The sequence below is a fragment of the Solea solea genome, chromosome 3, assembly GCF_958295425.1.
Source record: "Solea solea chromosome 3, fSolSol10.1, whole genome shotgun sequence".
In the NCBI taxonomy this organism is placed as follows: Eukaryota; Metazoa; Chordata; class Actinopteri; order Pleuronectiformes; family Soleidae; genus Solea; species Solea solea.
Genome location: NC_081136.1, coordinates 6,460,735 through 6,484,670, shown reverse-complemented (window position 1 = coordinate 6,484,670; position 23,936 = coordinate 6,460,735). Strand labels below are relative to the sequence as shown.

General features: G+C 40.7%; 1 protein-coding gene across 1 annotated transcript in view; it reads right to left on the bottom strand.

The window, feature by feature from the left end:
- adam19a (ADAM metallopeptidase domain 19a) overlaps positions 1 to 23,936 on the bottom strand; it is a 157,108-nt gene that overhangs the window by 38,534 nt on the left and 94,638 nt on the right. Inside the window, exons 4-7 of the mRNA XM_058624904.1 lie at positions 19,120 to 19,201; positions 13,059 to 13,135; positions 4,228 to 4,414; positions 811 to 876 (exon numbers count right to left, since the gene is read on the bottom strand). Coding sequence (XP_058480887.1) covers positions 811 to 876; positions 4,228 to 4,414; positions 13,059 to 13,135; positions 19,120 to 19,201 — 412 coding nt within the window. The remainder of the gene's footprint in view (positions 1 to 810; positions 877 to 4,227; positions 4,415 to 13,058; positions 13,136 to 19,119; positions 19,202 to 23,936) is intronic.

Here is a 23,936-nt window from a genome sequence, read left to right as displayed (position 1 = left end):
AGCTGCAATGAGATAATTGTGGAAGATGTGGCTCCCGTTTCTACGGTGATGTGTCATACGATGATGGCCAGATGTTAAGTGGATAAATGTAGCCACGTAGATGCGGTTCAGGCACCAGGAAGAGAGGAAGGAACTTCTTTTTTTTTTTTTTTTTTGATAAAATAGAAATAATTGATTTAAGTACCGAGTAGCTTCAAAGGCCTAGAAAACATTAGAGCACTGTTTCAAACTTTAAAAACAAGCCTGGTGATGCATCTTTGCAACATTTGAGAGTTAAAGGATGTTAAATTGAGGTTTAAAGTAGAAGAAAAAGCCATTACCAGGAAATGGCTTAATGTAGACTCTCCAAATTAGGAGTGATGCTTATTTTATGTAGTTGATAGTGTCTGGGAAAATGTCATTTTTGAAAGTTAAAGCCAATGTGTCTGAAAAAAAATGTGGTAAGTATGCAAAAATATTGCCAAGCAACTGTTCATTTTTCTCAATTTGTTTCCACCCCTTTTGTGTCTCGCGTGGATGTTAATGCATTTTTTTATTTTCATTTTTAAAACTGAAGCGATTACAAATACAAGGGTTGTTGAAATAAACTGGTATGAACCTGCACTTCGTTATAAAGTATAATATACAAATACATAGATTTGTGGACCATTGTCTGAATGAGACTTTGTATTTTAATTTACTTCTCAAGTTACGAATCATTTGGCTGAAGCACAATGGAGGTCTGTGGCGCTGGGTCAGTCAGTGCTGATGAATTGCACGACCAGGAATCTTTGGCAGCTGAATGGGTGGATAATGTTACTGCGAGCTTACCAGTGTGTTGTCTGCGACGATGTATAGCTCCATGTACTTGGTTGTACCCCAGGTGTTTCTTTTTACCTGACAGAAGACACGGGGAAAAGACAAAAAAAAACACCAACAACAGGAAGATGGTGAATTCAACATTTCCAAAAACCTGAAGTATCCCTTTTAGGATGTGAAAAGTATAGTGGAGGTAAAAATAGAAGGAAGAACATACATTCTGTCAGCCCCCTGAGGAATTCTGGGTACAAAATCATTGCCGGCATCTCTACATGGCACACTAAGCCAATGTTTCCAAAAAAATGTGTATATGTGGACCCACTTTTTAAAGATGAAAAGATGTAGTGACTAAATTACAGCCATATCTGTAATTTAGTAGTTTACTGCTTTAAGCAGCACCCTGAATCTTTTTTTGAACGAGTAAATGACTCATTTCAAAGAGACGTTTACTAAACTAACTAAAATTGCATCTGATGCATGTTATTTTAAAACATGTATGCATAAATCCTATCTAAAAGATGAGGAAAATACTGCAAATTTGCTTGAGGACCTCAAAAATAACCCAGTCTTTGAGAATCACTGGTGTAGGTGATCCTGCACAAATCCCTCCCTTATCCCAAAACTACGGAGCTAAAATACATTTTTATCCCATTAAACTGTCAAACATCAAAATTTTAAGCGGTAAACTTCAGTTTACAGTCATGAATGTTGCCCGGCAACACAAGAACTACCATTAAACTATAAGACATGGAGACAGTAAGTCAGCTTAACTGTAATGCTCAATACAGCTTTTATCTACACATTAAAAAAGTGGCACATACAGAAAAGCAATGCCAAATACATTCCAAGATGTTCTCGCTGCTTCTGCTGCTGCAGTGTTTGCAAAGCTTTATGACTCCCTCACTTCTTCCATCACTGTGTCTCCTGCCCCCTAATACTTGATTACAGCCATTAGGAAAAGGCTCAGCTGTAATTAAATCTCATTGATCTACATGTGGAGGGACTGCTGCTGTGGCTCGGTGTGGACTTAACACCAATAACAGAGAATGTGTGTGGAGCTCCGATGGCAGCATGTGGAGCTCGACCCACACACACACACACAGGCTCAAGCAGCTGACCTTATAAGGACTCTACGTTGTCTTCCATGCATTTAGACACTCCAACCAAAGACGTTTACCTCACATTAACCCTTCTGGTGACCATCGCTGACAGGATTTGGCATGCGTACTTGTCATTACCATAACTCCTGGACTGTTTGTAATATCTAGAACATCCGTCCAGGCTGTACCCCGCCTTTCGCCCTATGTCAGCTTAGATTGGCACAGCAACCCCCCCGCGACCCTCACGTGAAGGATAAAGTGGTAGAAGCAGAGACATAAAGCTTTGTGCCCATATACTTGTCATTACGGTAGCCCTCAGGACTTCCGCAGAACGACCGTCCAATCACAGACAAGATTCACCAAAATCTTGTACGTTGATAACGCAGTTCGTGTCATGCGCAAGTTGTGCATTGGGTCTGCATGTGCTGTGCACAGAAGTATACCAGGGCCTTAAATGGTTGAATAACTGCCAGATATTGAGCGTGAAAGTTATCTTGGAAAAAGGGGCAGAAGCACTCACTCATTGAACATTTTGTGACAATTCTACAGCCATAAAATCAAAATAAATCCAGACGGCCTGATTATCATGATGGTCATAAGAGGGTTAACCAAACCATAATTCAATGGTTCAGGTCCTCAGAAATTAGGTTTTGCCCCATTTGGTCTCTACGGGGACGACAAGTCCTGACAAGGCGAGGGTTTATGCCAGAAAAGGTCCTAAAGAGGTAACAAATACAAGAGTGCACACACACACACACACACAGTAATACACTCACTCATCACATTATCCATAAGCAAATAGTGGCAAAAGCCCCAGGACAGTCTGAAGTCTGCTGTGGCTGGCATTACTGCATAACAAGGCAGGATTAATGGGCGACTGTGCAAGGAACTGGGGAAGCCAAGGGGCCAAGTGCAGGAGGGAGGAAGATAAAGAGTATACAGGAAAAGAACAATGCTCCAGTGGAGAAGTGGAGGCAGGTTTTAGCATATGCGGAGTGGAGAAAAACAGTTTAATGTGATTGAGAATGCAAATGGGGAAGTGATAAATATGCAGAATAAATACGAGAAGAAAAGCCAAAGACTGACTGTTTGTCCCCGCAGTGGAGACGGATGAAGGCGGACAGACGATAACGGCAGATGAGCTAACTCGACTTAGTTGGTCTCTGTAAAGGTGCAGAATTGACTCGCAGCCTGAATCACCTTGGAAAGCTGAGTCAAAGCTATAATGCCCTTCATTTCCAGGCGCCGCAGAAAAGTCATTTTGTGCCCTGAAATGGCACCAAGACCTTTTCAAAATTGCACTCACACATGACAGACAACTTTCTTTCCCTTGCAGAGCCAAACGTTTGTGCGCAAATGGAGATTTCATTAAGTACCAGAAATAAGTCAATTATGGGGAAGGAAATGGATCATTATATTTGGGTCTTTTTCACTAAGATTGCGTCTCCTTTAAAAAAAAAAAATTAAGCTTGAGTAGTTCAACTGCAAGGTGGTAATGAGTCGTGAAAATCGCAGATATACTCTGAACTCCGGGCTCTGCGTATTGTTCAGCTATATGAAGGTGGATCTGCTGCTGATGAGAAAGAGAACATTTAACGTTCCACTAAAGCTGCAGTAGGAAGGAGCACAAGGAAATATAGCTAAGGGTTCAGTTTAATCCCTAATTCAATTAAATCCTGATGTTTGGGATCATGGTAGAGTCTTTTGGAGTTGCAAGAAAGGAAACTGGCCAAAAACACGATTCTAAAAATCAGCGTTGGGAAAACCCGATCTTCTATCATCAGATGAGAATGGACCGTCCATTTTTTTAGGTGGCTTGCAGCATATGTAGGTGCTAGAGTGGTGACCTTTGTAGAACAGCCAACAGGAGGCGTTCTCTCTTTCTCAGAACTGTTCTGTCATTGGTCAAAATCTCCTGAAATTCCCTCAGGCTTCAAACACAGCTTAAGGAGGTGCAGTTCTCTAGCTGTGTTTGCAGAAGGAAGGAAATTTACAATGTTCCATGAATGCATCTCATATCACAACCTCTAATGCAGAATTTATGGTTAACCTAAATAAATGTTTGGTTTGAAAAATAAAAAATAAAAACACTGCTGTTGTCATGGACAGTCAGGTTTGGGGAGTAAATATCCGTAAAATTGACAGTACGAGTTTGTATCTCACGTGCATTTGTCTTCGTAACTAGCTGGCGATTAAAGCCAACGTCCACATTTTTGTCAGTTTAAGGCAGCAAACGTGAGTTTTTGCTATATTCTACTATACACTAAATTATACACAAACCATCTTATATAGTTTGACCCTATTTTGAATAGTCGTTTGTGAGACTCACCCTCAGATGGAACGGTCTGAGCAGGTCAGAGATGTGGTTGGACTGTGCTGTGTGATGCCCGTGGCCACAGTTTCCGCCTTTAATTGGCAGTTCCTCGGCATTCAGCAGCGAATGGTGAAGAGGATCCACTGAACCGCTGATTGGTTCCAGGTAGTACGTGTGACTTGAATTCAAGGATATCAGGCCCCTGTGGTAAAAAAACAAAACAAAAGAGAAAAGACGTGTAATGTTAGTGAGTAAATAGGTAGATCAAGTCTCAATGCTTAATATTACGTTATGAGAATGAGAAGAATAAATGAAGGTGATATCTGGAATCCACTCATCAGTTTTTCATATACTCTTTCATGTTAAAATTTCTAGACATTGTATGTTCTTAAACACCAGAGATAATGTTACTCTTCCTGCTAAGGAAATTATAATTTACAAGGATTATTTATGTTTGAAACTAGCAAAGTGAGAACAAATATTAAATAGAGATGTGTGTCAGTTATGGGGGTAAAGTTACGGCATGAACTCAATGATTTCTGGGATTCAAACAAAAGTTCTTGCATCTTACAATGTGACTTGACAGTCCAGTGTAGTTCCAGCACAACTTATAAGTTGTGAAAATCCAACAGTTTCTTTAGTTGTAGTCTAAAAAGAAGCAGTTAACCACACGTGACAACATTGAAATGCAGTCCACCACAGAGGTCCAGTGGGAGAGTGTGAAACCAGCGGAAGAGTGATGAGCTGTAATCTTCATCTCCCTAGGTGTTGAGGTCACTGAAAATTGACTGCTGCATCCTGCAGTGGAACTTTCCTCTGCTTTGCAAAGTCTTTTTGCCAGCAGAGCTGCCGTGGTTTACCATACACATACAGCACAGGTAGCTTAAGGTCAGCAGCATACAGCGTGGACGGATGTGAAGCTGTTTTCAGATGTCCGGAAAATTGGGTCCAAGTGGACTTTGCCATCCGCAGATGAAGAAAAACAGCAGGAAGTGTCCTGGGTCAGATGTGGTCATAAAAGCGGTGAGGTTTCCAGAACATGCAGGCTGACTTCTACAGGCGGAGCTTGGAGGAAGCAGGGTTTGCACTCACCTTCTCTCACACTGAGATTTTCCAGCTGTGTTTGCACTCGGGGCACCTTACATTCTAAACATCGCGTCTTTTTGGAGCAACACAACACTTTCAAAGTCCCTCAACTTTTCACAACCTTTTAATAACAGCATCCCATTGTGACTAATAACCACAACAGCTGTGATTCGTCCACTTGGTTTTTTTATTTCCTATTACACTTGCCACTTCTTCTCCACTATTTCCCAGTCAAGTTGAACAAACAGGGAACAAATCTTGTTGAAATGGGGAAGTGGGGTTTGCAAAAATGTTTACCCCAAACATCTCGTCTTATTTTTGCAGCATGTAGATCATCACAGTCTGGCAGGTTGTTTTTTTTTGTTTTTTTCCTCTCCACCAAAATGCTTCCATACATCAGATTTAAAAGCCCCTCGAGCATCCGCAATCTCGAAATCTTCACCTCTCTTCCTTGCCATTGTGGCTGTGCTGAATCTGTGGAGGCTCTGTCGTTCTCACTGTCCTTCACTTTGCTCCACAGTTTTTGCCCCGAGGACCTATCGTTTGATACTGTCACAGGTCCTTCACTGGTTTTGTTCCTGCAATATCGTGGGATTGACAATCCCATTACATCCCTATTTAATACTACAGGTCAGGGAGTTCTGTTTTAATAGAGGAGTCAGGTAATATTGGTCTTCACTCTGGCAGCAGCCATGATCTGATTTCATGCTGTGAGCAGCGGGGAGCAGTGACAGGAGTTACCTCGAGGCTGAGAAGTTTCTGCCTAGCTCTTCATTTAACAGCTCACTGTAGCTGCTCCTGACTCTTCCATTACCGCCCGACTTACTTCAAAGTGATGCGGTGTCAGAAAAAGGATGGAAACGACAGGATTGTACATTTGGTAAAGTGCAGCGATCACTCATAAACACACTGCATTTCCCGTGAGTTCCTTCCTTTTTTTTTTTTTTTTACTTTTTTAGAAGACGACTCGTGTTTCATCGTATCATCGTAGGAAGATCATAAAGAGGAAAAGCTAAGTTTGCAGCATCACAGCATTAGCAGTTCTGCTGACACTGCTAAATATAACACAGCTGAATTTTGCAAGCATCCAAACTCATCAGGTTTTTAATTTTTACTTTTTTGACCCCATTATCATGAATTTTAATTATGTCAGTTTGGAAACCTCACTCAAGTCAAGTCAACTACGGAAAGGTGTAATTTGTACACTGGTTCTTACTTTCTTGTTGCTTTCATAAACTTAGTGTCATAGTTGCCAAGTTCATTTATTATAAGCAACTTTGGACTTGATTTCTGTAAAGTCCCTTACAAATATTGGGAATCATGGGTTGTGTTTTTTGGGGGAATTGTTGCTAAAGTGTAGTTGCTTATTTGGGCTTGTTCCCAGCTCCATGAGTTTGATCGCTTGTCCAGGATAAGAAGCAATAATACATTGTGGATTCAGGGCCATATTTATGTGTGCAAAGTTTAATTATCAATTAATGTCATTGCACTTAGTACAACATTGATTTGTAAAGCTGTTTTATAATGTTAAATAAATGTTAACCGCTGGTTTAAGTCTCTCCAAAACAAGAGAGAAGTCGCTTGCTTGCTGCGGCCAGAGGTGTTCTCACGACCCTGAGCGTGTCGTGTTCAAAACCTACGTTGTAAACGCAAGTTCATATTTAGAGACACTACATCTATTCACAAAATAACCTCCCTCAAAAAATCTTGATTTCAGTTTTAACAGCAGGAACATTCTAAAATAGTCACATAATAGCAAAGGAACTTACTAAAAAAAAAGTGAACACATTGAAAAACAAACTTAAAACTTTAAGACCTAAGGTTACTTTAATTAAATTTTTTTAAATATTTAATTACATTTACAAAACTGCGGAAAGCAATTACAATGCTGTTTTTTTTTTTTTTTTATCAACCTTTCAATTTATACTTTATATTCATAAGTTTTACCCCAGAGGCAAACAGATGAAGAATTCTATCCATCTCTATCCTGACCTTGAAAAGTAATGATTCATTCAATCTCGGCTCGCTGCACCTCCGTGTGCATTTGAAGTTGCGTGAACACTTTTTCACCTTGTGTGAACACTTTGTCAGACGTTCTATTTATTTTACAGCGAACACAATATGCACAGAGAGACTCAAATTGGTTTCTGTCAAAGGAATGCCGCTGGTTATTCTCCTCATCCACGCTGGCGTGACCATACGGCTGCAGCTGAGCTCCGAGCCACCCTTTGTGAGAAAACACAGAGGGTTTTTGCCTTTTTTTACTCAACATCTTAAGTAATTACGTTGTCCGTATGTTCGAGGCTCTTCAACAATATCCCCGAAAACCCAACCCTACGCTCGGAGTCGATACAAAACACTTTGTTATGTCATGAAAGTTGCCTGCAGTTAGAGCAGATCTGGGAGCGGCAGGGTCGCAGTGAAAATGAAAACACTCAGCACTGCTGGAGGACTACAAATAAGAGCGGAGAAGGTCAATGCGGAAACCCAACAAGATGTTCAGATCCCAAACTTTGTTATCGTGGCAGCAGGGGCCTCCGGTGACTTGTAATTTTGGCAATCATGAGGGTTTTCCTTTCGGCACAATCCTCACTTCCCCTGTGAGTCATGAAGGGTGGTGCACTTTGGCCATTTCCAACAATAAGCTTTAAATCCACTTTCACGAGCCAAAGGAGTGCAATAAGTGTAGTTTCTGTACGGTTCTTTCTCCACTGTCATATTCTCATCGTCATGATCAAATCAAAAAAAAGGGTTTCTGCCGCAGTCGTCGTCACAGAATGAAGGGCAGGGATGGAGAAGTCAGCGATCTCTAAATACCCTAATTCATACATCATAGGTTGATTTCACTTAATTTCCTTCATTTGATTCGCTTGAAGTGAACCGAGACCTACGTTTTTAGGCGGACCAGAGTACAGATCAGAGTTCGGTTGTGCGTTCACACCCTCCCAAACGAACCGGACTTTCCAAGAACTAGGGTTGGATTTAGAAGGAGCTGGTGTGAACGCACCCATAAACCGCCTCATACCAAGCTGTGAATTTGACAAACAACAGTTTTAATCGTAGTTTCCAGACAGCTGTGTCCCGATTTCATCATTAACACACACATAATAAAGTGTCAAACGTTGTTATTATTATTAAGTCTGTCCTGACGATTTGAGCAAGGTCAGCTTTGATTGTTTCATTGATTTGTAAGACTTTGAATCACATCATCATCAACAACATGCACTTCTGATAGTTCTGATGTGTTGAAGGTCAAATGCTGAAAAAAGAGCCACAATGTTGCTCAGTGAAATTTCAAAACTGTATTTGTTGAATACGGGTTAAAAGAAATTGCAGAAATAAACATCTATTTTGGCAAGTCAAAGCTTGATCTGAGTATAAAAGCAAAGGTGATTGTTCACAAATTAAAAGTTTACAAATGGCATTGTCATCAGAGCTGAAGTTTCAGAATTTTAGATCGATAATCGAGTGGGATATTTACCCGGAAATGGATTTGTCAGATCACGACAGTCTTACTCCCTGAACTACACTTTCTCTCGCCAAATCTCCGTCATATTTCCGTTGATTTTATGCGTTTCCTTCCACGTCTCTCTGACATTACCATTTTATGCTCACGGTGCCGTTATTCTGCCTCCATAACATTTATAATTTACAGGCGCGGTTGAGGCTTTTGTGAGGGAGTGACTTATAATGAGGATAATGACGAGGAGAGCTTTGATTCTGCGATCATCAAAAGTGACAAGGACAGCAAATGTCAGTTACTCTGCGTTAATGGTGGATGGAGAAACACACTGCCGGAGTCGCTGAGCGTGGGGGAAAGTGGGGACGAGATGCAGATGTATGCGTGTGACTTATTGAAGGGATAGTTCGGGTGTTTAAAGTGTCGTTGTATGAGATACTGACTTGTAGTCGGCGCTGACTGTGCAGTGTGAATAAGAACCAGCTTGAGATGCAAGGATTCTTGGACAAAACGTGGCTGAAAACAATCAGTTACAGTCCAATGAAATAACATAAAACACATATAATACACAACAATCTAATATAAATACAAAGGGAGAGTAAGACACTACATTTAAGAACATGTTTCCCACTTTATCTCATGTTAAACGGCCTTTTTCCGGAATTTTGTCTTGCTTTGAAAACCTCTTACTAACTAACCTCAGTGACACAAACCTACCAAACTATAAACACATCCACAATGTCTTGATATTTTATCAGGTGGGTTAATAACATCGTCTTGGCAACCGTGTCTTCAGAGAGAGTGATCCTCAACAAACCCCAAAATAACACTCCCAGAGACTTGTGACCTCCGTTATCCTTGGAGGAGTTTGTGGACAAAAGGATATTGATTTGAGGCAGTGTGTGTGGAAAAAAAAAAGGGTCACCTTAGAGCTCATGCCTCGGTGTTTCCTGTGGTGCTGAGAATTAAGCTGCTGCAGCTCATGCCGTCACTCTTCTGTCACTGTCACCTCAGGTGTGGGACAAAGAACACGCGAAGACAAATGACGAATGAGAAAAACAGCGATTCAGTATAATTTGATTTGATTTCTAGGGGGAATGTCTTGGAAATGCAGCTTTGCATATATAACTAGATTCTATTCATGTTAACTGTATGTTTTATTCATAAAGCTGTTAAAGGTACACGGTTTAAAATGTGTTAACATTTATTGGTGAAGTTGCATGTTGCAGCTGAAGATCTTTCTTCACCTTTGGAAAACCTATGTAGCCTTCAGCTAACATCAAAACTCAAAGAAATGTTTAGTTGAGGCACTTGTGGCGCTTTATTCAACATGGTTAACTATTTTCCCCCAATAATGGTCCTAATTCTTCTTTTCTGAGGTCTGAAAATGTGCAGTTACCCTGCTCGGACCAATCAGTGCCCAACGGTCTGTTGACGTCACATTTTAGTCGTTTCAGCTCGCTTGGAACCTCACCAGGTACTATCATTATTGGAAAAGAGCTGACCCAATATAAAAAGCTCATTCTAAAGTAATGAAAAACAATTCATCAAATCAGATAATTGTACACTGGTAAAAAAAACAAAAAAAAACTGAACCTTTAAATGAAGGGAAAAATGTCCTGGAATTGAAAAGCTTGCAACTTTTTACCATTTCATCCCATGAGGAAACTTAAAGCAGTGACAGGATCTCAGAGTTGCATCAGGCAGCAAACCCGGGGACGACTCAGTGAATGACTGGGCATTAAAAGAGCATTCACATTCTACTGGCTCACACAACTCAATTCTTTCCCCTCAACGTCTGCTCTGTTCTCATCAAAGCTGCTGTCAACAAGCAGGATCTGGCCACCTGCCTAGAGCGGGACAGAGGGACTGAAGAGTGCTGACGTGCGCGTCATCGCCGAGCCAGACGCCGAATCTGACACAAGAATATAAAGATTCTTTTACAACTTGATGGAAAAACTTCCTCCAACTCCTTATTTGTCAAGCAAACTTTTGGATTTAAACATTCCTGCCAAAGCTCCACCAAGCTCTAATTTAATGTCTCTTTTATTGGATCAAATTCAGGGACATATTGTTCATAAACAATATTTCCATTCACTTGTTTGTCCTGATTGAAATAGAGTTCATGTGTCAGCAGGTCTATAACCAAATAAACTAGATGGACGAGGATGATGCCAGCAGCAAAATCAATTAAAGATTTTCAAATTAAAAACTGGAATAGAGCTGTACCAGCTTTTTTTTTTGTTCTCCTCCTTACTCAACAAAAGATGGGACTTTTAATTTTATAAACCGAGGATAAAACACACCTCTGAGTCGTGAATTTTGTTAAGGATGTGAGTAAGTTTGACCTCAACCGCCCGATACGTTTAAATTACTTTAGTAGAGATTATGGATTTTTATTGGCTGATATTTGAAGCATGAAAAAGCCGATAATGATTTATTTACTGTTAGCCCCTAACAACATTTCCAAGGAGACAAACATCATAATGAAAAACAGACAGAATGATCTACCTAATTCCTGAGTGTTATCAAAAGGAAATACATTTACAAGGTTCCATGAATGCATCTCGATTCATTTTGCAAATGTGCAAAAGAGCAGTAGCCACATGCGTAGAACAAATCGGGTTTTCGTTATGGATCAGGTCGTTGACATGAATCACAAAGAAGTGAAAGTACGGGGGTTCCTTGAATGAATCTCAACGCGGCTCCTCTTAGCTCAACACACTGAAGACTCAATTTTCTTCTGTTTTACGGAAGAGCAGCAATCGACCGCCGCCGGAGGCAGCGTCCGCCGATATCGATAAGTGCTAAAATGCCCTATAGGAGCTGATGATTGCTAAAAAAAACTATTTAACAGTCGACCTCTAAACTAGAGTTTACAGTGGTTATTTCATCAAAGGAAAACTCAGAGAAAAAAATACCACATTCACCTTCTGTGTGAAAGGATTCAGTCAAAACAAAAACAACAGTGACGTGCAAATTAATCACAGGGAAAAACACTCAGACCTTAAGACTGCGGCGGCAAAACACAAGTGTGTTTATGACTTATGAACTCGAGAGTTTCATTAGGCGGAAAGAGACAGATGCATTGTTTTTGCTCTAACAATGACGAAGCAGGGGAAAGTCAGAGCAAATGAGAGTCTCCTGACAGCAGTGATGGATAAGCATCGCGTCAAATATGCAAAAGATGAGTCACTCAAGGTTCAGCGGGCCTTTAAGATATCAGATGTGGAAAACACACACACTGCAGTTATTGACACACGAACTGCGCGTGATACGCCTGCCCATACACGCCGAGAGACAGCGTGACTCTGGGGTCCAGATCTCCACTGTCTTCACTGACTCCTCTCCAATTTGTTTAAAGATAAGCATCGTATTAATTGAAATATTAAAAAGGTATTACATCCAGATTTTGTGATAGCAAACGTCTGTTAAAAGGCTTCATGATGAACCATTTAATTTTGCTTAAGCGGTGCTTATCTGCAATTAATTACACAACCACAAACTGGGCTGTTTGGCCCAAAGACTGCTGGGTAATCCACTTTTGATTAATATTGACTCTGTACTTAGTGAGAACTGTTTCTGTAGACATATATTTTCTGCCCGTGTCTTAAGTCGTCTCAGTTACTCAAATATTCTCCTGCACCTCCACATTTGTGACGTCACCATGCTGTGCAGATCAGTGTTGGGATGAGTTCATTCTACATTGTTAATGCCACTAACATAATTGCAAATAGATGTAAATTGACTATAATTAAATACAAACATATAACGTGTTTATTTCAGCATGTGTTTAATGTGGTTACCAAAAAACTTAAAGAATTCAAATTCACTTGAGAACTATTTCTTTGTTTCCTCTTTGTTTTATTTCTCTTTTTCTTTGTTTAATGACCTTGTTTGTTCAGCCTGGTTTTGTTTTGTTGTAGTTTACGCACATCCTCCTCGTGCTATGTCTCATTTTACCATCTATGTCCCGCGTTTATGTTGTTTGCAGAGAGCTAAGAAAATAATGATGAGTGGATGGATGAGTGACGGCATGATTACGTGACTCTTCGACCTGGTATTACAATCTGATACAATCATGTCCACACAGCGCCAAGTACAGGCCTGAATGTGTGGACACATTCCTGAGGGTTATGAAAAACGCCCTTTAAAGTTGCGAGGATCAGCCAGAAAATGTCCTCACCAGGTCAAATTGTCCCGATAACGATAGGTTTGTACCGAAATTGTTGTAACTCTGGATTATAATACCAGGTTACAACAGGGCTATCGGGTATGTGGAGACATAAAAACAACGTACCTGACTCCTGAGCATGTGCTGAGAGCGACCCAGGACTCTGGATGTCTGTTCACATGGCCGTGGTAGAAGCAGTGATCCTGAAAGAGTCCAAAGAAAATGACATCAATACAGGAAACGTTACAGCCATTAATTAATGTTTCTGAATGAGTTTGAGGAAGCAGAGCCTTAAAGGACATCATAGGAAGACTGAATGTCCCATTGAAGATTAAACATGAAAAACAAACGAGGCAGAACGTTTGACAGACGCGTGGAATTACAGCAGCGATGACTCACTGGCTGAGTCGTGTTGTTCTAGAGTCAATGTTGCAACGCTGACCTGACGGGCATTAATAGTATCTCAGTGGAATTAAACGCCTGTGTACGTGAAAGATTCTAGAATAGAATAGAACTTTATTTTGCTGCCACAACAGGGACATTTTCAACCATGTATTGCATGCTCAGAACTTTTGTTTGATGAGGATAGAGTACAGTATATACCCTGTAGGGACAGAATTGTCCATTGTTTCATAATATGCTCGTATCAAAAGAAGAGCCACTTCTGTCCATTTGCATGGTATAAATATGGTCTGAAATGGTTCAGTATGGCACGTATTTGTCAGGAACGGTACCAAAATAACCAGCCCCAACTGTTCCACGTTTCAGTAAACGCAAGCCTGACCAAGGACTTTACCACTCCGTACCAAACCGAACCAAGATGGAAACACCGCTACAGTCTGACAAACACCAGATAACTGTCCTTTTTAAGCAGTCAATTGTGTTGCACACTAGTCCCCACAACACACTCAAAACTACACAAAAAGTTCTTTAACACTTCTACAAAAAAATACAATCGTTATAAAAGAAGTCCATAGATGAGAATCAGGGATGAAGGGACTTAGCTGCAAAGTCATGATCCCTATGTACACAGCTGAGAAGAGAAGTATTAAGTAATGTTATCATTATATGGATATAAAATGTCCTCTGTCTTGATATAAGAGTTTGGTCAGCTCTAATGGATTGGTATAAAACTGAGGGCAGACTGTGCTCAATTACCTGCCGCTGGAAATGTTTCAGGAAACACTTCCAATCAAACATATTGATTGCGAAACAGTCCGGAACAGCACCATCAAAATGTCTGTCACACGGCCTGAATCCAGTAAACATTTTCCTCCCACAAGCACATTTTGGCATTAACATGCAGGAATTAATCACTACCCTCCAATAACAGGCAAATACTATTACGTAAGTCTAAATTTAGGCTAGTGGATTATTCCTGGGTGGCTGCATCTTGTATCCAAGTCTATAATGTCTTAAGAAGATGATGTTTACTAGTTTATCTCACGGGTTTGAAAAAGCATTCTCCTGCTGGAAACAAAGGTTTGTAAACTGCTAATTCTGTTGCACCGAGGCCCATAGAGCAAATTGGCTTTTTTATTTCACGGCAACACACGAGCTGCTAATCCGCTACTTGCTCGTTAGCTAAGTTTGTGTCACTCGGGTAAATCCGTAAAAAGGAATTCAAACACAGAAGTCACAAAATAACACAAATGAACTTTCTAATAGAGGCAGCAGTGACTAAACAACACCTGTGTGCTGTGATGTAAAATTGCAGATTTTCACTATGGAATTTGGTGCGGGAGGGTGAGCCGATAACAAAGTGACACAAACTTCAGTTTCCAGGTGTCTTACATTGAGATGAAGCAGCAAACACATTCTTAAGATTGTGAGTAAGCATAGATTTTAGTAGGTGAGACTCATGTTAAAATAATATTAGTTATATATAATGAATGCTGTCAAGTTAATGTATGAAGGTTGCGACAAATTAATATAAGGGGAACATTCTGGGAACCTCTAAAGGTTGTATGAAGGTTGTGACATAGTGACGTTCTGGGAACCAAATGTGCAACCAAAAACTAAGGTTAGGAAAGGTTTCCGTGGGAACCACAGGAAAACCTAGGGGGGAACCTTCAGGGAACATTCCTGCAATCAAAAGGTAGCTTTCCGGGAACCAAAAATTGTTAGCTGGGAAGTGGCTAAAATCTGTTTTTCATTGAATTCTACTGATTTTCAGTGGCAGTATCGAAAAAAGGCACACACTGAGGATAGGAGGTTCATACCTGGTCTGCATTAGGCCACAAGAAATTAGCATGTTCACCAAAACCATGTGCACCTCTAATGATTTCTAAAAGCATCACTGCCTGTGGGCCTTTATAATGACTGCTAATGCTAAAAAGGGCTTCATCGCCATGAGGGTTAAATGATGCCTGCATGTCGATTTCTGACAATCCAAAATTTCTCTGTCAGCTCATCAGAGCGTGAAATGAGCTCTTTCATCTGAACAGCAGCTGCAGCGAGTGAGCGTTCCAGCCAACGTGCAAAGCCACTCCTCACCAGCTCCCACTGGTGAGCCAGGTTACATGTAGAGGATGTGATAGCCCGGGCGACAGGCCCTTTATGCCTCGTTTTTTTAGGTATGTGCAGAGTAAACGTGCCATCTGTGGGAGCCTGGTGTGTAGATAAACACTCATCGATACGGGAGTCCATCTGCAGCAGTAATTCACCAAACATGTTTGAAGAAGCTAATTAAACTCTGGAGAGTGTCAGCATTCGGGGCTTTAGTTTAATAATCTAAGCACATGCTTTGAACTCAGTGGAGGAAGAGCAGAGAGGAACAAATCCACTTTTGCGAAATCAAAGGTGGAAAACAAAACATCTGGCAACTCCTGTCTTGTAGACTTTGGTGCACATGGACGGACTGGTGACCTGTCCAGGGTGTCCTTTTGCCCTCTATGTCAGCTGGGATTGGCTCCAGCCCCACGAGGAGGATAAATCAGTAAACAACAAGTGAATAACTTCGCTGCCAACACAGTATTTTAAAAGAATGTTAGCCCATGGTTCTCCTAGGGTTAGTTAAAACCAAACCAAAAACTGATTAGATTTAGATTCACGTATTTTCTTTTTTAAATCCTACCAAGTTTGCCTGTTTGCCAATCATCAAGGACTGCAAATATGAATGTAAATGTGCAGACAGTTTCAAATAATAAAAATATGTCATATGTTAATGTAACCAAATGAATGTTCTACAAATGTTCCCTGTAGGTTGTGACAAAAGTAACGTGAAGTGAACGTTAATGCAAGCAATCGACAGAGAAGGTAAAGGTTGAATGAAGGTTGTGAGTGGTAAGTAATGTTAGAGGAACGTCTTGGGAACCCGTACATTTTGAAAACTTTAGGACTACCTTTCAGGGAATGTTCCCATAACTAAAAGGTAACATTCCGAGAATGTTCTTGGAAGAAATTGTTAGCTGGGATTGGTGCAACACAACAATGTACCCACAACAATGCGATTCAAAATCCGTCACAAGAAGGAATTACATGTTAGGTCAACGCATAGATGTGTCTGGAGGTACGGTGGGTTTTCACATGGGCTTCCCGAAATCATGTCCCTCAAACCCGGATTGCATTAAATGCAAAAATGACTTTAAGCGTTACCCATGCTGCAGGTTGTTGTGTCACATTTGGGGTGAACAAACAGTTACAGCGGGATGAAGAAATTCTACCGTCCCCTGTGGACCTTTGACTCCACTTATACCACCTCTCCTCCATCTCCTTCCTCCCTCTCTCTCTCTCTCTCTCAAACAAACACACACACACACAAAGCTTTGCCTTTGGCTGTGCAAGACGTTCAATTTTTCTTTCTACCATACTTTAGTAGGCTTTGTGCTGTATATTTGTCTCTTACCCTAGCGCTACTCGTCCAAACTCCATCAAAGAAACTTGCAGCGGCATGGCGCAGAATACAAAGTAGTAGTTTGTATTTTAAAAGTTACACACTACAGCTTTAAATAGCTATAAATATGTCCCCCAATTGGCAGCCATGTTGTCACTGAGAACTTGTCCCCATGACTAAGGGGCGAATCTCATTAAATCACACTTCAAGTATCACTTTGATTCCAACAGACTCAAATGAGTTTGTATCTGAAATAACACGGGAACTTAATGGTAAGTGAACAAACTACATGAGCCTGAAATATACTTAATTGACAGCTAATCTTTGGAATGGTGTCAGCAAGATGAAATTAGATTTTGTTATTTCCCCAAAAGGAGCATAAACAGCTCACCGTCTCTACAAAATTCAATCTGCCAAGCCTGAACTCGGGGCTGATCTTGGCATATTCTGCACTAAGAAAAGTCCTTTGTCCACATCAATGGTTTGTTGGGCGTGAGGAGGCAGCATGAAATCCAAACCCTTTCCCAAATGTGAAGCAAACGCGAGCGATTAGCAGCATGAGGAGGCGGCTCCGTCGCTCTCAAAGATGCCATGTGGCCAGAAACACAAGGGTTGTTTGCATTGAAATGTAGCCAAATGCCAAAGGTATTTTAAGAAAATCAAACAGGAATCAGATGGATTAGAGGAGGATTAAGCCCTTATGTCTTTAACCTTTGTGGTATAAAAGCTAACTGAAGTATGTTTGATAAAAGAACTGCAGGGAGCCACCGTGAAATAATGACAGAAATGTTGCTTTTAAAGGACAAAGACGACCAAACGGTATCCAAGAATCCATCCTTCAAAAACCTGGAAATATCACTTTGTATTCGAAGTTTCAGCGACCTTTAAAAAGGACACCAGAGAAGAACAATTCAGAGCTAATAAACATTTATATTCTGATGTAAGTAGCCGAAGTACAGTAAGTTCTGCTGCAACAGAAACATTTCCTCAATTAATCTTCCGTAACCTTGACAAGGTAAATGAGGTGAGACGGTCGGACTCCGTGAATCTCCGCACAAGTCACAAAGTCAGCATGAGAATGTTTGTGTCAGGGAAACTGGTTTTATAATTCAAGCAAATGTTGCAACACGGGCTCATGTTCATGAAATCCTCTCTTTCTTTTTCCTCTTGCCCTTTGTTTCATTTTCATCTGAATCTCCACAGAAACAACAGAACAGACAGCAGACCACCAGAGCAGATCACCAGAGTTAAAGCTGCGGTGTGTAACTTTTTGATGAACTATTTTAGTAATCTTCGGGGTCAATTTTAATAAATTGACTAATTTTAGTAATCTTGGGGGTCCGATTTACACATTTTAGTCATCTTTGGGTCAAATTTACCCATTTTAGTAATCTTTGGGTCAAATTGACTAATTTTAATAATCTTTGGGGTCCAATTTACAAATTTTAGTAATCTTTGGGTCCAATTTACAAATTTTAGTAATCTTTGGGGTCCAATTTACAAATTCTTGTAATCTTTGGGTTAAATTGTCTAATTTTAGTAATCTTTGGGTCCAATTTACAAATTTTAGTAATCTTTGGGTCAAATTGACTAATTTTAGAAATATTAGAATAGATAGAATCTGAATCTGAATGACACGTTCCTAGTATATGCTACGGTATATGATCAGAGTGGAGCTGAGGAGTTTTGACCGGAGAAAAAGAAACAAATAACAAAGATTAGAGTCACCTTATCTCTCGCTCTGTCTTAATCTAATGTCACTATAGCAGTGTGTGAAGTATATGTGAGGAAGAGGAGGATGATGAGTGCCTGCTCATGCCTGCAGTGAAAAGTGATAATGGTTTTACTTTGAGAGCTCCATATTTTCCTCAGGTGGTACTTGGTATAATAAGTTAACACGTATAATTAACAGATTAATAGATATACTAAACGTAACCTCACCAAATTAGTCCTAAAAAACTCTAATTAAAATAAGTACAAAGGAGTTTCCAGCTCAATAATTATTAATAAACCATGTGTGAAAAGCAAAATAAAATTTAATTGAATCTCGGTGATGACAGACCTTTGTTGAACGTGGTTATTATCATGTGGACTTTTCATTCCATTCGCTCTTATTGGACTTTTACTTTAATCAAAATAGATTTGTAATTAGTCGTGGAGTGCTTTGTAAGAAAACAAAAAAAAAAAAAAACACCTGCATCTTCACACATTCATCAGCCAATCACACGGAACTAATGCGGAGCAAAATCACTTCACCAGCTCCCGCTAATATTTCATGTTTAGATTTTGTTGAGTGGTTAAAAACAAAAGAAAGAATTGAAGCGTCACATCAGTCTGTGGCTTTGTACTTACAGTGTAATTCTGATGAGTCACAGTCACTGGCTGCCCGTGTTCTGTGTAGTAGGTCTCTGTGAAGTCTGGACCTAAAAGCTCACTGGGAAAGAAAGAGAGGAGACAAAGGTGGCGGGTGAGAAAAGATTGAACTTTAATGATCCCTGTGGGTGTTAACAACAACAACAACAGCAGCAGCAGCAGCAGCAGCAGCAGCAAGTAAAGAACCACACAAAATGACCATGATCACACACTTTTAAAGCAATTTCAAGATTGTTTTCTATTGACAAATCATTTCATACACTGGTCCCACGCTCGGGGAACCAGTGTTTATCTAATCAGAGAATCTTTCTTTAGCGTCAAGGTGAGTGAAAGTAATATTAACTGTAACCCAGAAGCGAGAGAGAGAGAGAGGGGGAGGGAGGGAGTGGAGACATAATTCCTGACACGTTTCAGGTTTAATCTGGTTTGGTCATCAGATTATATCACGGCAGAACAAGAGAAAGACCTCGACCTCACAAGAGAGATGTGTTGTTTTTTTTTCCTACAACCTTTATGATACGATACCAATCAGAATACAGAGGCTACGATATGATACATGCAGTGATCAATAATGACCATATCCAACACCTGCTTTTTTTGCTTTAACAACAACAGCATTTAAACATTAAACATTTAAAACACAGGCGTGAGAAGATGATTTAACTCAAAAATATTGCTTTTAAAATAATATTTTTGTAATTAACAAACATTAAAACTTTAAGTTGTGAATCAGCTTTGTGTCCAAACTCCGTAGTTTGACCCGTCTGCTGCCACCCACTGGATTTAATTTGCACTGCACCTTGGGTGACATTAATGTCCCAAAAACTACGATCGATCTGCCAACATCTTATATATTCTGCCATATCTGCTTTTGTAGCACAGCCCTACTCATGATTTTGTTTTGTTTTAATCTGGATTAATGTCCAGATCCCGACAAAATCTAATATTTTCTTTACTGGACCATACTCTACATGACCGGAGAGTCTGACCTTTACGTTTTGATTCATGCGACTCATGACTGCTTAAACAATACTGCGTATGCGTACAAATTGCCACAGTGATATATTCTTAGATACTGTATCGTCATCACAACATGAAACAAAGCCATTATCTGCCATGGTAACTGTCCGTCAGTCAGCAGCGTTTCTCATATCATTTATCCAATCTGTGGCAAAATTAATAGATTCATGTTGCATCATTTTATTGTGAAGTATACATCATTCCATATAAGAGCAAGCACTTTTACTTTGGAATTCTGTGAACTATCTCATATATTTTTTTCTAGACCCCGCCCCCTTTTGACCAGACTAGATGCTCATAGGTCATTTGAGTCCGACACCTCTGTTAAAAGGAACAAAAAGTCCGCACGTTTCTCTACAAGCAAAAACTTTTACAAACTTCTCCAAGAAGATTTATTACATCACTTTCAAATTTGGTCAGTGCAGACTCTATAAACCTTTTTCATCAAAGGTTTTCAAAGGTCCGTGGCGTCGTGTTGAATTTTCAAACAGAGAGTTGGCTGTAAATTCCTCCCCCCCCCCCCCCCCGAGTTCTTTGTCCAATCTGAGTCAAACTTCGCATGTTTGATAAGAGTCACGGCCTGAACACAAATAAGACCGTCTGGTTCTGCCGTCTCTCCCTCTACAAACACACACACACACACACAGCTTCAAAAACTCCAAACTATCTCTTTAAATTCAACTGATGGATGACGTGATGGTGAAAAATCAATAACCACATACAATCTCCATAATAATGTCAGGGTGGGGAAACCTTCATCATCACGGCTCAGGCTCAGAGCAGCAGTAGTAAAAAGCCGCCGTGTGTGAGGCCTCACGCTCGTACGGCGCGTTCCCACTGAGTCACTGCTTTGAAGAAGAAGTGCAAAGTCGGACAAATCTTCAAAAATATTCATAGCTTTATTTCATCGGCTCGCTGACGTCCCCTGGATTATTTTCCTGACATCTGATTGCAAAGAATGCATCATCTGTGTCCTTGAAATTAAGCGCTGAGTCGGCAGCACCAGAGCGAGTCTTTGAAGTCGACGGAGTTGGAGCGTCGATCACGAGAAGAACAAAAATATTCCCGATTTATTGAGATTGTATCAAATTTCATGCATCTCCTGGTTTTATTGTGAGCAAATTTTTTTTATCTGCAGCTAAAACATCAGTGTGGGCCGATTTGAGCGACTTGTTTTCCATTCTGCAGAGATACAGGAACTCAGCTTTTGTATGCGTCAAACACGGCGGCCACCAGTGATCGTTGGGTTGTGACCTTGCCGGCTCTATGAGTCGATTCTTTGTAGTGAACGAGAGTCGAATCTTCAATGTCCGTAAAGCACAACAGTGTTTTCATAAAAGCCTTAAAATTGTATGCATCATAAAGTCTTCACATTATGACCTCTCATCTAAAGCCGATTTAAAACGTGAAACAATAGTAACTGTGTATTTTTGTAACAAGGAAAATGCATAAAAATAAGGCTTTTATGAAAACACTAAATAACAAATTATGTATTAGTCCTACTTTCTAAGGGAGTCTCTTTCAAAGAGCTGGACCTCCCGTCACTAGAGGCCGCCAGAGAGCAGGCTGTCGCTTATATTTTAAGCAACTTCCTTGAAGCTCAATTGCAAATTGGCTATTGATCTAAACAACGTCACTAATCTAATGTCACGCTGCCAACTAATAGTAACCGTGGCAACTGCTGGAGACACATCGACAAAATGAAATCACTGCTGTGTGAATATTTTGCGCGAGTTTTTGGCCAGGCTAGTTAAACACATCTTTATTTACACCATTTTTTTTTTTTGAGATTGGGCCGCGCCGCTAAAGATAAAGAAAAGAGATTATTGTTTGTCGTCTGTAAAAAAAGGTCACCGTGCGACAGAAACGCGCACAGGCTCCATTTTAGCCTGCAGGAAGAAAAGGGTGACATTTGTCATGTGTGGGAATGAAGGAGTCGGCTGTCAAATGCCACGGCGTCCCTGGACGAACGCTTCAGCTTAAACAGATATACGGATCAGTGGCACGAGGACACTTATTCTGCCTCTGTGTGTGGCTGAGTTACTGACCAGGCGGCAGAAACACAGCAGCAGATCCCTAAGCAAAAAAATGGAAAAATGGAAGTCGGACTCGAAAAAGATGAGATGAATCTCCATTGGGTCCCGGGGGCCCTTTTGTATTATTCATTGAGTGGAATTGTAATGGAACATAATCCGGCTTTCTCACCCTTTTTACTCGAGACAATTTGCTCTGCCGTGTAAAAAAAAGAAAAGAAAAAAAGACGGCAATACTCTGAAGTCAATTCAATCAAAGCTCGTCCGCAGAATGCGGTGTGCGAAATTCAACTCCGTCTTATTAGGGCCAGTATTTACACGGCGTTTGCTTTCATCAAAAGGGGAGAATGGAGAGGAAGCAGATCGGCTGTTCATGGCAGGCCGCCGTCTTTCATGCTGTCAGGACGGCGCGGAAACAAAGATCGCAGTCAAATGTCTCCTATTTCTTAATTAAAAAGCTGCCAAAGGCTGAGGATGAACTCCTCTGCAAAAAGAAAAGAAAAAAATAAATGTTCAAGCTGAGCAAACGCTGGGGAGAGTGTGATCCCGCAGTGATCACGTCCTTGTATGGAAAATGACATTTGTGAGGAAGGCGATGATCGGTGCGCTTTTGAAACTGAAGCAAACAAGCAGTCGAACAACAACCTCCGTAATCCGCGAGGTATAATTGCTGATTTTTTCTATTAAAGATTAATTTTTTATTAATCCCCTTAGGGAAAGTATTCCTCTGCATTTGACCCATCCTAGAATTAGGAGCAGTAGGAGCCACACTGAGTAGCGCCCGGGGAGGATTGGGGGTTGGGTACCTTGCTCAGGGGTACCCCAGCCCTTTTTTGGCCAGGTGGGGATTTGAACCGGCGACCACCCTCCGGTTACAAGCTAAGTTCCCTATTCACTTGGCCACAGGCTGTCCACCCTAACACTAGTGCGATAACGAGGCAAACATATTCTTAATATAGGAGTAAGAGTGTTCCGAGGTCGCATGGGTAAGCTCGTCATAGAACTACATCATTCTTAATTCAAATACAAGAACGTCTCTACTTGAAAAAGACTTACTGTTACAGTTAATGCCTGGTAACATCTGCACTGCCTCGGTGTAAATGTCAGTACAGTGCCATCAGTTCTTAAAGCACTGTACTTGGCAGAGAAAAACGCTGAGACACGGTGACACGTCCCTAAAACAGATCTACGAGGCAGTCAAATGATCCGACTGGTAGTAAACAAAACAGGCGATTTATCAGGATAAAGCTAGCTCTTTATTCTGAAGGCAGAAGTGAACACGAGCACGCAGGAAAAATGTTGCTTGGTAAAACTGTCAGGCAGCCGAAACCACTGCAAACACTGTGTGGAAGGTCAAACCTCAACAGTGGAGCCGGTCTGTGCATGTTTAAGACGGACAGCTGAGCAGAGGTCAGACGAAATGTCACGCGGCGTGTAAAACATCATTTGTACGGAACAAATGACCTATGGCGGAGAAGAGAATAGAAATATATATACGTATATTATTTGGACAAAGGGTGTTTCAATACCATGGCGCGTTTCCATTGAAATTACCCAGGGGAAAACTTTCCCTAGCCCCCAAACTTTCACCCAAAGAATCACCTACTCGTGACTAGAGACCTTTACAGAGATACGGTATATGGAGCAAAAGAAAAGGCCGTACGACAAGTGGACGGACGGCTCTTTTGAGCGTATTTGCTGTGGAGCGGGTTTAGCGGGACTTCGGTCGGTGATAAGAAAGTC